Raw genomic sequence first — 13,521 nt, 5'->3', positions numbered from 1 at the left:
TACCTGGATTCCTCAAGATGGAAACACGGCTCTGTTACCTTACATAGATACGCGTTTCCCCTGAACTACCCCGACCATCGCCCCTATCTGCTGTCACCGTCATCTCCCTTCCCCTCACGCTCTCCCCCTACATCGCCAAAGCAGCCCCTGCGCGGCGAGAAGCGGCTGGGGCCGYTCGTCCGGGGCGGACACAAGCCCTTCCCACCCTTTCTTTTGGCTGTTTCCTCCTCACGTTGGAAGCCCCGCTGGCCACACGGCCCCCTCCTCGGAGCACGGCGATGGGCGGCGGGGCGGGCCCGGGTTCCCTACCACCACCTCCGCGGGCGGBCGGGGGGCGGGCGAGGGCGGGCGAGGGGCGGGTTAAAAGCGGCGGCAGGTGAACGGGGTGGGACCTTAAAGCCCTGGGGCGGCGAGGCTGGAGCTGCCGGCACTGGCGGAGCCACGTTGATCGGCGCAGCAGCCCGGCCGCAGTGCCGGGAGCTGCCGGCGGGGTGAGCGCCCCCCGCAGCGGTGGGCGCCGCTGAGGCAGGTGAGGGGCGCGGGGGGCGGGCGGAAGGAAGGAAGGAAGGAGGAAAGAAAGAGAGAAAGAAAGAAAGAAAGAAAGAAAGAAAAAGAAAGCAAGGAAGGAAGGAAGGAAAGGGCGCGACGGGGCAGGTGCCCCCGGGCAGCCGAGGCCTCACTTGTTGCGCTCCATCGCGGGGCCGGGGCCGCGGCAGCGGAGCAGGGAGCTCTGGCGGCGCTGCCCACCTGGGAGCGAGCGGAGCCGAGCGCGGAGCCGCTGTGTGCGCTGCCCACTCTGCCCCGCAGGATTTACCCTGCTCRGCATGGGCGCTCTCCGCTTCCCGTCCCTAGCCTGAGCGTCACGGGRRSSSCYSRAMCCCSSCMRSMRTTTTGATTGGGAATGCTCACGTCTYTGTGGGTTACGCGTTTAACTTAAAACGACATCTCTRTTCACCTCCCAGCAGCTCACGGTAAGCGCGTTATGTGAAGTACGTACGACCGGCTACAACAGCGAGCAAAATCAAGGCTCCTGCAATTACAGGTAATTTGCGACACGCCTACAGATGTTAAGAGTGCTGCCGGGAAGGTAAACAGCTTGCATCAGTAAAACTGACAGGTCCTGTGAGTGTCTGATCACACACTGGAAACATTCTTTAGAATTACAGGGAGAATAGGAAATGAGGTGTGAGTCAGAAATAAATGTATTTCTGAGTATCGGGGCTGGATAAAATCGCACAAAGAGTGAGTTCTTAAGGCCTTAAATAATAAACGAAGAATGTGCTGGAGTAAGGGCAGGAGTGCTTGCCTAGCTCCTGGCACTAGCWGGTAGCTAGGCATGTTCTGGCCATGACTGTTTTTCCATCATTGGGCTTTCTTAGATTGGGTGTTACTTTCGCAGTCTTTCCTGTTGAAGAATCTCTCCCTTGCCCCCAACAGAGGAAATTACTTTCTTGTCTTGTATTCCATTAGATTTCACTATATAGCCTRGAAATATCTTGAGCGAGCAGGAAGAGGGTTGAAAGAAGGAAGTGGCTGTTTGTCTTAAGAATGCTTTTTTGAACCCAGGTTTTATAACTTGGGTCATTAATGGGATTAATGGCTGAATGTATGAAATACTATGAGAGTTTGGGTTGAGATTCTGTTTGGGATTACCACAATGTATATGTGTACACAGAGTCAAAAGCAGAATAAAATATATTTTCATCCTTGATTTTGCTAAAGGTGTTATGTAATTTCTATCATTTCTTGGCCTCTGCTGCTCAGCCTGGAAACCCTACTTGCCAGATACATCCTTTGGAAAGCCCCAGAGAAAAGAGGGTATGCAAAAGGATGTGCATTTGCTTGTGTTAGATTTATCTTAGAGAATAAGGCAATGGTYGGACAAGCCTCAGCCTGGAAGAAGGAGGTACATCCATGTATCAACTAGGCATTGCAATGTAAGTTTCCAGGTGGGCTTTTCAACACATTTCCAGAGCCACGAGATTRCATCTCTACTGCATGTGTCACAGTTTTTGGGAGACTTCAGACAGTCCCCAGAACTGTCAGTCTTATAATAGGTAGGGCTACATATTGCAGAGCTTAAAAGGGGGACAGTAAAACCCCATGAATTAAAATACTTCTCTGGAGAAATTGATTCTGTCCTGACAKGGCCAGTTCTCTCAGTTTGCTGAAGCTGGGCCTCTGAGGCTTTTGACAGTGTTGCTGACTTGCATCCCTTGATGCACWACCCAGGTAGATTATTTGGGCAGCCTCATTTATTTTGTGTAAAAAAAGGTAATTGTACAGTGCAAAAGGTATAGCAGATATCTCAGTAGCTGGAAAAATAACAGCACTTTGACTTATATGTACAAGTTCTTCACAGCAATCATTGTATAACTTCAGTTGGTACTTGTGAGTACAGAAGATGCTTTTACAAGTTGATTCTTTTGAGCAGTTTCAACTAAATCAGTGGGCCCAGACACTGCATGAAATAGAGCATGGGTTGAAGCCAGGGTTTTTTTATGTTTTTCTTTGTTCTGTTCCTTGCTGATTTTGTTACTTAATGAACACTGATGAGATATTTGAAGGGAGAACTGTGATTGTTGCTTGGCTAAACACTAGTTTATGTAAGGAAAAGCTTGAAGTGATGATATACGAGGTGAGATAACATGCTGTCAAAACAGCAGGAATGTGGAAAAAGAGAAACACATCTCCTATTAGTTGATAAAAGAATGTTGAAACTAATTCTGTTCTTTATCTCACACCTGCATTTCTTCYTATAACAGTTTTAAAAAGGAAGAAGTTGCTTTTGACTTTACTCTTGATGAATGAAATAACAAAATACATGCTCAAGGAAAAGCTGCAGTGCAGTATAAAATATTGGTGTTTGTAAGTTTAATTAGCGTTTCCAAAAGGGTACAAGTTTTGTGTATGAAAGGAGTCAATGGCTTGCCGATTTTCTAGGAAATGATACATTGAAGCATAAGTAAGTAGATTTGTAGAGAGGATGTAGATATTTGCCTAGTGTGGGGGGACAGAAATAGGAATTAGCTAACAGGCTATAAAGCAGAAAAAAAAAGCAACATAAAAATGTCATAACTAAAAAGTTATTTTGATGACTGGGGGCAGGGTACAGTATCTCCAAAACYTCGGGAATTTGGCTTTCTTCCAGAGCAAGGAAGTGTAAGCACACTTTGAAGGAAAGGTTTACGGGGGAAATGGCTGACATGGGCTAAATTCTCATAGGACTTGTGCCATCTTGTTATGCCTCCAAGTGTGAGCTCTGATTTCCTGTTTTGTATGAGTGGAATGAATTTTGTGTAGAGATGTTCTGGAGGATCGTAATCCTCCAGTTACACTTGCAGGCTAGTGAAATAGGTATGGATATTTCCAAGCATCCTTGGAAAATTACTTAAAATTTCTGTGAGGGTGTGAATAATGGGACAGTTGTAAGGGTGTCATGGGTAGAAACTGAACCCTTAAATGCTGTTGATATTTAAGTAGCATATTTTTTAAATAACATTTAACTACGTACAAATTGGATCCTAATCTGTTGGGTTTCTCTGGGTTTCATGCTGGGTTTAATTAGAGCAAAGAATGCCTCCTGTTTTCCTAAACTTGAGTCGAAGGAAAGAACAATGCTTGCAGTGTTCAGACCTGCMACTGTCAGAGGTTTCCTGTTCCTGATTAGTCTTTGCCCCTTCTTGTGTCAAATCAGATATACTGTAATCCCTCTGCCACAGCTCTTCTCCTCTCCAGTTTCAACTCTGATCTGGAGATAGGTGTTCAGAACAAAGTTTAAGAGCTACTAGAGAGAGCTGCAGAAGCTTTTGTGATTGCTACATTGCTCCTTTGATCTTTTTCAGCTTTTTAGGAAAGAAGTAGAGTTTTTGATATTCCAGAGTCTTCCAGATGCTTACTCTTTGAAGTTTTTAATATTCTACTGTAAAATTAAAATAGCTGGAAGCTACCTATTAAAGGATTTTAGTTGATAAGTTCTAAGTTCAAAGCTTTGTCTTCTTGCATTTTGAACTCTGCATTAAAGCTATAGTAGTGTAGGGAGCTGCATTCATTTTCAGGTGTCACAAATATCCTGGATGATTGAATTCAAGCTCTGTGCTTCCARCTTTGAACTGATACTTATGTGTCTTGGTCCACTGAGCCTGTGAAGCTTGTAATTGCAGTGGAGCATTTCAGGAGAACAGCCCTGTGAGATGGTGAGATTTTTTGTTATCTCTAGTTTAATGTCTGGGAAACTGAGGCATAGGGCAGACTGACAAATTAGGTATGAAGTCTGAGCAAGTTAGCAAGTGATTGCTCTAGCCTGTATACTAGCCTTTCTTGGTAAAATAAAAGGCTGCTGTCTTTTGGAAGATGTTAATCTGTAGTTATTAGAAGCTTCCTTGCTTCAACTTTGGCTATGCCGCTGTACTTGTGGTACAGCACCAAAATGAACTCAGCAGCAGAAATAACAAAATCTACACACTAGCAATTAAGTGCTTGCTGTAAACTAGACGCCAGGTTGGCAGGGTGGAGGCATGCTGATGCAAAACTGCTAAAACCCAGATTAGTGAGTTCCTCAAATCTGGGTAATGACACAGCATTAGACAGCTCTAGGACACCTCRATGCTGGCTGTCAGCTCCTCTACGAGCCCCTGCTCCCAGTACAACTGTTGGGATCAACACCTGAAGGGAAAGTTGTCTTAGCAGCACCTTTGAACACATGTTGGACATCAACATGCAGTACTTCTTGTACTAAGTTCATAGGTCATAAAATACGTCTGGTAATGATTTTGCATGTGATAGTTTAGATGTTCTAAAGTTTTTCTATGGCAAAAGTTCTGTATTAGAATGGCCACTCTCAAGTTTGAGTTACCTTTGTCCCCAGGTTGGGAGGGAGACAGAGACACTTGAGACCAGTGCTTTTTTTGCTTAAATATTATCTCAGTTAACACATTCCCACAWCGTATAAAGTGACTTTGTCTTGGCAGACTGCTGATCTTTTCTCAGTATCTGGAGGCACCGCTGAAAGTGGTGGAATATCACACCAAACTGGTAACTCCTGATATACTGTATACTGACATTCTAATAGAAGGTGGAGTCATTGTGAACACCCTCTAAATTTCTGTGTAAATCCAGTACAGTAAATAAACTGGTATCCAAACGAAAGGTGAGAAGGGTATATTCTTTCTCTGGATTTATGCATAAATTAGGCATCTATGCACCTCTTCTTGAATGCGACTCCTAGATGTTCCTATAGTATAAGCAAGTGTTGTAATACGACTACTTTTTTTGTTTGATAATATCCTTTAGCAGAAGCACCATATATACATATGGTAGAGACATATCTTCTGTTGTTTTTTTCACCTTCACTTTATTCTAGTTGTGGATCTGGCCACCGACTAATGGTTTTCCAGTATAACAGTCTTTAACAGAGGAAAATGGTGTCTGTTAACAAGCTAGCTGTACATACTCATAAACAGGGGAGCTCAGTGATAATTGTCCTTGGTGTTGTGAATTGCAGGGATTTTCACTGGGTGTATGCACTGTGCTGTGATTGCGGTTTAATGTAGGCTTATGGGAGCTAGCTTTAAAGTAGAAGCTAGTCTAGTCATGGCAGGACAGAGCTCAAAATACTTCCCATAAGCTGTAGAACTACAGAAACAGTTAAGCTGTAGGTCTTYTCTTGCTGCTGTCTAGCTTACTAGTGAAAAAACCTCAAACCAACAACAAAAAAAAAAATAAATCCCGAATGAAACACCTGCTTGTGTAGCTATGTTGTGTGATCATGTAGAACTGTTTCCCTTCTAACTTAACTTTTCAGTTGAGCATAGTGATCTTTTATGATTGTTTTTAACTGTTACTCTAACAACTATATACTACTGTGGTCCTCTAATTGTTGAAATGAAACAGARGGTGCTGCTGGTGGTAGAACAGAAATCTATGCAGAGGCATGAAAAAGCTTATTTTCATGCCCAGTTGCCCAATTTTCATGCCTAATTTTTGTGAAGGAGAGTATAACACTTAATGCACTCCCATGTTAGAAATTACTCTGAATGCTTAGTTACTCAGCCTCACCAACTTCAGCTCTCTTTTGTTCTTCCCAGTTTCTTTCTTTATAACTAATCCCTATCTTCATTGCTACTTTACATTTTTTTTCCCCAAAATTCACCTAAGCTTTCATGTCTTCAATGTATTCTTGTAGTGTGCGGTACTTCTAAGATCAGCAAACTAGGTAAGTCTTTAGCAGTCTACATACTGTTATTTCAGTAAGCAGTTGGCAGCATTTGCTCACATAGAAATAGCATCTGGACTGGCTCTATAAAAATAGGACTTATCAACCCATTAAATTGATGTAATTTTCCTGCTTTGTTCTCCTGTGGTCAGCAGGACAGTTAATATTTTACTTGCTAGTAAAAAGGAAAGCAAGTRTTTGAAAGAAAGATAACCTATGATCAAGGTTCTAGCTTTTGAGTGAGTAAAGAGTAAATGAACTATTGCATCATAGAGATATCCCTGATGGGGTGTTGAGTTGGAGTGATCTGCACTGGTGGCTTTAATAGTGTGAAGGGCCATACTTGGTTAACTTAACTTAAATTCTGCTCGGATCACTGTGTCTGTTTATTACAGAGGGGTGGACACTTTGGCAGTATCTGAATTGCCTTCATTGGATCCTCTAAGYTGCATTGAGAAGAGCTGTTTAAAGCCAGCTAGTAAGGGAAACGCTGCGGCCAAAGCATTTGGATGGAATTCAGGCTGCCTGGGTATGGCACTACAATCTTAGATATGCCACTTTTTAGGGAGAAGATAGTGAGACTTCACTGGTGTCCARTCAGTGCCTGTAGCACTCTGGAGTGATCCTGAGTCACCTGACTCTCCACCAGCATCAAAACAAGTCTGAAAGGCCATGAGCAAGAAGGGGCAAAGGTTGGTGACTTGCCCAGCAAGCAGCGGGAAGAGTAGTGCATGGTGGCAGGAGAAGCTGAAGAGATAGCTGGAAGATTTGGAAAGGTATGTGGGAAGGATGAAGGGAGGAGTGTTTGGGCAGGTATGAAAGACAAAGGCTTTTTWGGAAAGGAGAGGAGATATCACTGGGAGACTCTGGGCAAAAGGCTGCCTTTTCAAAGTGGGGTGGCTTTTTCTTCTTTCTTGATCTTGATACTGACATGCCTTTGCTAGCATTGAAGCAGTTGTTTGGCTTAGCAAGCACAGTATATGCTCAGAGAAGATGGAGCAAGTCAGATGAAGAGGAGTGTGTATTATCCTCAGCACKAAAGCTTTGCTGACCCCTCTTCCCCAATGACTGCTCATTTTTACCCATGCTGTCCTTTTCAGATGRTCTGTGGGTCTGTGTTGTAAGGCAAGTTGGTGAGATGGATCAGGTTTAAAAAACCAAACCAACCAAAACATACTAGTCCTGGGAATAACTTGGGGACAAGTCACCTGCTTTATAGTACACCTTCACAAAGTCAGAGGAGATGAGCCAATGTGTGACCTCAGGAGAAAACAGGACTAGGGGAGCTTCTTGAGCTGACTGACTACACACTGGGCAACTTGTATTTTGAATCCCCTTCTGCAAAGGGAGAGAGAAACAAATCCATGTGAAGTTGTAACAAAATGGCAACACTACTGGTGTGCAGTGAGATGTGAAGCCAAGAAACAGGGCTTCCTGGGACGGGATACACAGSTTTCACTTGACAGCCTTTTCACTCTGTAAGAAGATAGGCAGGCAGGGAGAAGGAGAAAGAATGACTGAGAACAAAGTAAGGACTCTGGTGGAGTTGCAGGATAGGTAAATAATGCGTGTAATACCACAAGTTGCACGGTTCTGCTCTTCTACAGGATTTATTTTGAAACATTCATAAGTATTTCYAGTCATAATACTTAGTTGTACTGTCATTTTATAAGTACTGTAACTGCTGTGTGTGTGTAATAGTAACGGAGCGCTAAAGAGTTGTAACTGTTTCCCTGTTTAACAATACGTAATTGCCAAGCCAAAGTCTGAAAGAAAGTTTGGTCTGATTTTTCATCAATCTGTTGACAGAAAAAGGGATGGAAACAAATAATTCAAAATCTAGCTGATATACGTATCTCTGGTATTAAGGGTCTTTCCTGTGTCCTCATAGGGCTGTTAACCTACAGAGGCTCTCTGCATCTGTATGCTAATGAAAAAGATTCTTTCTTCTTGTAAAAAAATAACTTAGAAGGATAGCAAGGTAAGTCTTTTTCAGGACTGTTTTCAGTCAGGTGCAGAGGAAATACCCCATATAGATGCTGTATCCTGAAGAGGCTCAGGAAAAATTCTCTGCAATCTGAAGAAGATCTTAGATCTCTCCCTTGATTTTCAGCTCCTGGAGTATAGCCACTCAGTCAACCAGGAGGATCTGAGGGAAATGTTTTTCATGGAACTAGTGAAAGGAGATTTCATTTAGATCCCGTAACTCAAGGAAAAGATACTATTGGTTATGTAACAAGTGTCCTAATTTTCTCTGAGCTGTTGTGTACTTTGACTGATGCTCTGTATTATTGTATGTGACCTACTGATTACATATAACTTACTGTAAGCGAGAAAGGTTTTTGAGGTGACTTGGAATGGGGGTGTGACATGGAAGATAACTACAAAATAGTGTTGTCATTTTCTTCCTCATGCAATGTGATCCAGCTCAGAATCAGGAAAATCTTGTGATTGATATGATGATCTTTTTGCCAGTAGCTGCTCTTTAAAGTAACTTTGAAAAGGTGATTTTGCTTATTGGTGCCTTGTACTGTAAATGCCAAAGAAATTCAGTCTCTGAGATGCAAACAAATTAACAAAGTTGTGAAAGAAAAACTTTAATGAGGCGTTTCATATCTGTAAACACTCTTGGAGGGTCCTGGCTGATAGGCACAAGAAATGTCAGCTTCTTGAATACACAGAGGCTTGCAAACTTTGTGTAAATCCTTCTGAAGCACAGGGGTGGGGGGAGATGGGCTGAAATACCTCTGAATGCTCTCTGAAAACTTGTTTATGGAAGATGTGAAAACCCAGACAACCTTTTTGAGGAGACAAAAAGGTGAAATCCTTAACTCATTACGGTCAAAGCACTTTGAAACTCACCTGGTGGAAACTATATGCTGGCCTGTCTGAACACCTCAAATGTTGACCATAGCACTCTCCCAGCCTCTGAAATATCTCCCCTAAACTAGGACTAATCCAGTCTGTATTACGAGRGGGGAGAAAAACCCCAGCCTAAGAGGTATTGACAATGAAAGAGTCTTTGTCTAGTTTCCCTAAGYCCTTTTTGTAGTTAGTAGAGAGAAAAGCAATTTTGGTATGAATCTTGAATCTTAAATATTGATCCTAAACATCAAACTTGAGATGGATAATGCCCAAGATTTTAACTTTCATTGCTTCAAGCTAGTCTGGAGTTTTGTTCTGACTAAGAATGCAGTCACACTTCTTAGATGGGTGAACACAGGTTATCCAGACCTTCTCATGGAAGGGGCAAAGCATCAGCAACAGTTAGTCAAGGTCTGTCTTTATTGCTGGAATGTACTCATCTAAGCATTATTTACATGCTAAAGATAAGGATAAGCAGTCTACCTTGATTTGTATAGGAATTCTATCTGTCCAATACTTATTTTTTAACATAACATCTACCTTACTTTTGGCTGATATCTTCYATTATTTTGTTACTATTATCAAACTATTAGAAGTTGTATCCTAATTTAAGGCTGTGTTCATCATTTTCCCATTTTTCTTACTTAATGTGGCGTTGGCAAATACACCTAGAAGTCAAATGAATGTGGTGCCATGTGTGTAATCCAGTAATGAAATATTACCTGCTGGTATATGATTAGGTTATTATTTATGACTAATTGTAGGTAAGCCCACTGTGTCAACAAAACATTACCACAGCCAGTGGATGTGCTACAATTACATGATATTGCCTTTATTTTAAACCACATGCTTGAYGGTATTTGTTTCCTGTCTTGATTAATATTAGTTTTGTTTATTTTTCTTGTCTTAGGTCAGAGGATTGAGACAAGACAATGGATTGGGGAGCTCTGCATACCATTTTGGGAGGTGTAAATAAGCACTCCACCAGTATCGGGAAGATATGGCTCACAGTCCTCTTCATCTTCCGTATCATGATCCTGGTTGTGGCTGCAGAGAGAGTCTGGGGAGATGAACAAGATGACTTTGTCTGCAACACTCTTCAGCCTGGCTGCAGAAATGTTTGTTATGATCATTTTTTCCCCATCTCTCACATCAGACTCTGGGCCCTGCAGCTGATCTTCGTCTCCACACCTGCRCTACTGGTGGCCATGCATGTGGCTTACAGGAGACATGAGAAGAAGAGGCAGTTCAGAAAAGGAGACCAGAAATGTGAATACAAGGACATAGAGGAAATCAGAAGACAGAGGTTTCGTATTGAGGGCTCTTTGTGGTGGACATACACCAGCAGCATCTTTTTCAGACTGATCTTTGAAGCAGTCTTCATGTAYGCGTTTTATTTCATGTACGATGGTTTCCGAATGCCTCGCTTAATGAAGTGTAATGCCTGGCCCTGCCCCAACACGGTAGACTGCTTTGTTTCCCGACCTACTGAAAAGACCGTGTTCACTATTTTCATGATTGCTGTGTCCAGCATTTGCATTCTTTTAAATGTGGCTGAATTGTGTTACTTACTGACAAAATTTTTCCTCAGAAGGTCTAAAAAAGCTGGAAATTCAAAACAGCAACCCAACCATGAGAATAAGGAAGAAACCAAACAAAACGAAATGAACGAGTTAATATCTGATAGCTGCCAGAACACAGTTATAGGGTTTACAAGTAGCTAAGGTGGTGTCAGTGCTGATGTTCACTCTTTTTGGAGTGAATGTTTTAAAGGCTGCAAATGAAATTTGTTGTATGAAACAAAGTTGGGTGAGATTTTAATGCATAGTGTCAGATGTCAAGTATGTACATGTCTGGGAAAAGTCAGGGGAGCCTAAACATGTGAAAATTGCRTGAGGATTAAATAGGAAGATACGTTTTCCTGTGAGAACCCTTACAAGCTGACTATGACAAGTTGGAAACTCACTGCTACCTTCTTGAAAACTAAATGCAACAGCAATAAGAACAAAACTTTCCAAGTTAGGTGTGCTAGTATTACAAAATGTTTTGTAATGGCAATAGTTTTTACTTGTGAACTGATGATTAAAATATTTTTCTAAAGTCTAAGATTCCATGTGACTTTAAGGTTTTATAGCACAAAAGTGTTTTATTTCTTAACCAGGCATATGCAGATGAACCCGCTAATACCATATTCATAGGGAGGGGACAGCAATAGATTACATATCTCTTCACAGTTTTATAAGTGCTGCTTGAGTCTGGACAGGTAGCTTGAGATGCTTGCATACACACTGCTGGCTGTAGGGGAATTGTATGAAAGCCCACCAGTGTGGATAACTGAGATAGCTAGATTCTGAGTGCARTCATGCCTAAAACCAGCACAAGAATATAGTTGCAGCCTATGTAGACTTGTTCAAACGTCTAGCGAACCTGGTAATCTCATCAATCTTTTAATTGCATCCTGCCAGTTTTATAGCAAATTACGTACATTTATGTAGATGTTTATTTCTCTAATGTATTAGCTGTATTTGTTTCTTTATGCTGTATCACATCATGAAACTTTTTTGGTTTTGATTTGTTTGCTTTTTTTTTTTGTAGTAGACTGGTGCTGTTATGAGACTAGAGGCTATCTGGTTTCAAGGATGTGGAAAAGTATTACTGGAAATRGAGCGAGTCTTCTAAATAAAAGGCAAACACTTTAAACTTTCTTAGTGAAGTGAGAGTCTATATGTGAATCCTAGGTGAGATTTTAAGTAGGAGCTTGCAAAACCTTTTCAAGTGAAGACTCTGCATCCAAAGTAGTTTTCTTGTCCTTACTCTAATGGAAATACACAGGTAACTCTGAGTGCATGCAGTATGTGCCTGTGGGAGGGGTATGCTGGTGAAGGCAGGGGAACCTGAAGAGTTGGGTGCAGTGCAAGACCCCAGATGTGTCTTGTGCGCTTCCTATTTTGGACTTCTTCTCACCACCCATGGATACACTGACCTCGGTCGAGCTAAGTTTTGGGGGTTGGTTTGTTGCTTTTTCACAAATGGATTAGCCTCATTTTTGTGTAATGGAGCTACTCTCTCAAGGGGCGTAACAAAGAGCAGGTATCCTTGGGAAGGAGAGATTGAAGAGTGTACTTTTCCTCATGCTGTTTTACCACACTTCTCGCAGGTGGTCACACAGCTCTGTGTGTGTGTCTGTGCTGCAAGTGGGCTTGGGGGGTCGGTTGTTTTATGTGACTGGTAAARCCCTAATAGGGAGCAGGCACAAGCAACAGGACAGAGAAAATACCTAGAGTCAGCTCTGTCGCTGCATGAGGGCCTGAGCTGAGCCCTGTCATTTATCTATTCTCTTCCACTGGCAAACTCCTGATCTTTCCTGCCTTCACAGCACATTTTCTTTTCTAATCACTGTTGTGAAAAGAAATTGCTGTTAGTCTTCCGAATGTGTATACCAGCAAGCTCGAGGAAAAAGTATACACAAAAACTGTAAATGACTGTGTATTGCTCTCTCTGCAGATTTAAGGAAGCWATTCCCTTAGGGTCAGGAAGGTGAGTGCTCAGGCTGTTCCTCACCGGGTCACTCCCCAGTCTGCCCAGGGGTACAAGCATTGTGATGATTCCAGGGTGTGGAGACACGTCTACTTCTCTTCCAGGACTGTTACATGGAACAACTTGAGACTTGACTTTTATTCAGGACATGCTGTGGATCACATACCATATTGTGAATACGAATAGAGATCAGTTAATAATTATGCGTGATTGTATCTCACTTCTTCAGTGACCAATTTGAAATAGCCCTAYGCTAAATGCTAATAAATCGTCAAAACACCTTAAGGTAGACATGTTTTCCTCAAATAGAGGAAGGGTCTAAAATGGCCCATACAGTTTTTCTTGGTGTATGATTGTTGGAAGTCAGGATTTYTCCTTTTGTTCTCCCTCCTGGGGAGATCCCCCCATTTTCTGTTGCTAAGAGACAATAATGGGCGAGTTTTTAGCCTAATGATTGAGTGCTTAAAGACAGAAGAAGTTGCCAAACTCAGAGGGAGGAGGACTCCTGGAGGGACCCCCTCCCACCTGAAGATTTTCTCTCCCACGAGAATCGGGCTTGGGGATAAGGTGGAGGAGGGGAAGTAGAGCCCTCTTCTCACTCTGCTTGGCTTGGGGAAGGATGGTGGATCTGCTGCCAGCAGGAGAAAGCTCGCCTCCCGCCCAGCGTCCTGCCGTAGGTTCCTGCTTGCTACACTGTGGCTTCTGTTCCTCTGCCTTGCCGGGACCCCTGTCATTCCAGCTGCAGTGGTCGAGTTCCGATACATCTCGTCTACAGGCGCAGGATTTTGCTTGCCTTTGCCAAGCTTGCTGCAGCTCCTCTTGCTATCCAGAGGGAGGACCGGAATAGGCTCCCTTTACGAGTCCGTAAAGGAAATTTTCTCCATCCATTCCTGCCGGCTGCACCC

The 13,521-nt window shown here is 42.7% G+C and overlaps 1 protein-coding gene across 4 annotated transcripts; it reads left to right on the top strand.

The window, feature by feature from the left end:
* Positions 1 to 417: 417 nt before the first annotated feature.
* LOC130574955 (gap junction beta-6 protein) lies at positions 418 to 12,901 on the top strand. 4 transcript variants are annotated; one of them, XM_057368506.1, is made up of 4 exons: positions 418 to 529; positions 963 to 1,042; positions 6,780 to 6,990; positions 9,990 to 12,901. In XM_057368506.1, the coding sequence occupies exon 4, from the start codon at positions 10,012 to 10,014 to the stop codon at positions 10,801 to 10,803; it is 792 nt and encodes a 263-aa protein (XP_057224489.1). In that variant the 5' UTR covers positions 418 to 529; positions 963 to 1,042; positions 6,780 to 6,990; positions 9,990 to 10,011; the 3' UTR covers positions 10,804 to 12,901. The 4 variants fall into 4 exon arrangements, with proteins under 4 accessions (XP_057224489.1, XP_057224488.1, XP_057224487.1 ...); XM_057368505.1 differs by lacking the exon at positions 6,780 to 6,990 and having other exon boundaries at positions 419 to 529; positions 966 to 1,042; XM_057368504.1 differs by lacking the exon at positions 6,780 to 6,990 and having other exon boundaries at positions 419 to 529.
* Positions 12,902 to 13,521: the final 620 nt, after the last annotated feature.

This window comes from Malurus melanocephalus, unplaced genomic scaffold (assembly GCF_030028575.1).
Source record: "Malurus melanocephalus ecotype Western Australia unplaced genomic scaffold, MMel_1.1 scaffold_93, whole genome shotgun sequence".
Taxonomy (NCBI): Eukaryota; Metazoa; Chordata; class Aves; order Passeriformes; family Maluridae; genus Malurus; species Malurus melanocephalus.
Note: the sequence above shows the minus strand (reverse complement) of the source record. Positions and strands in the feature narration are given on the sequence as shown.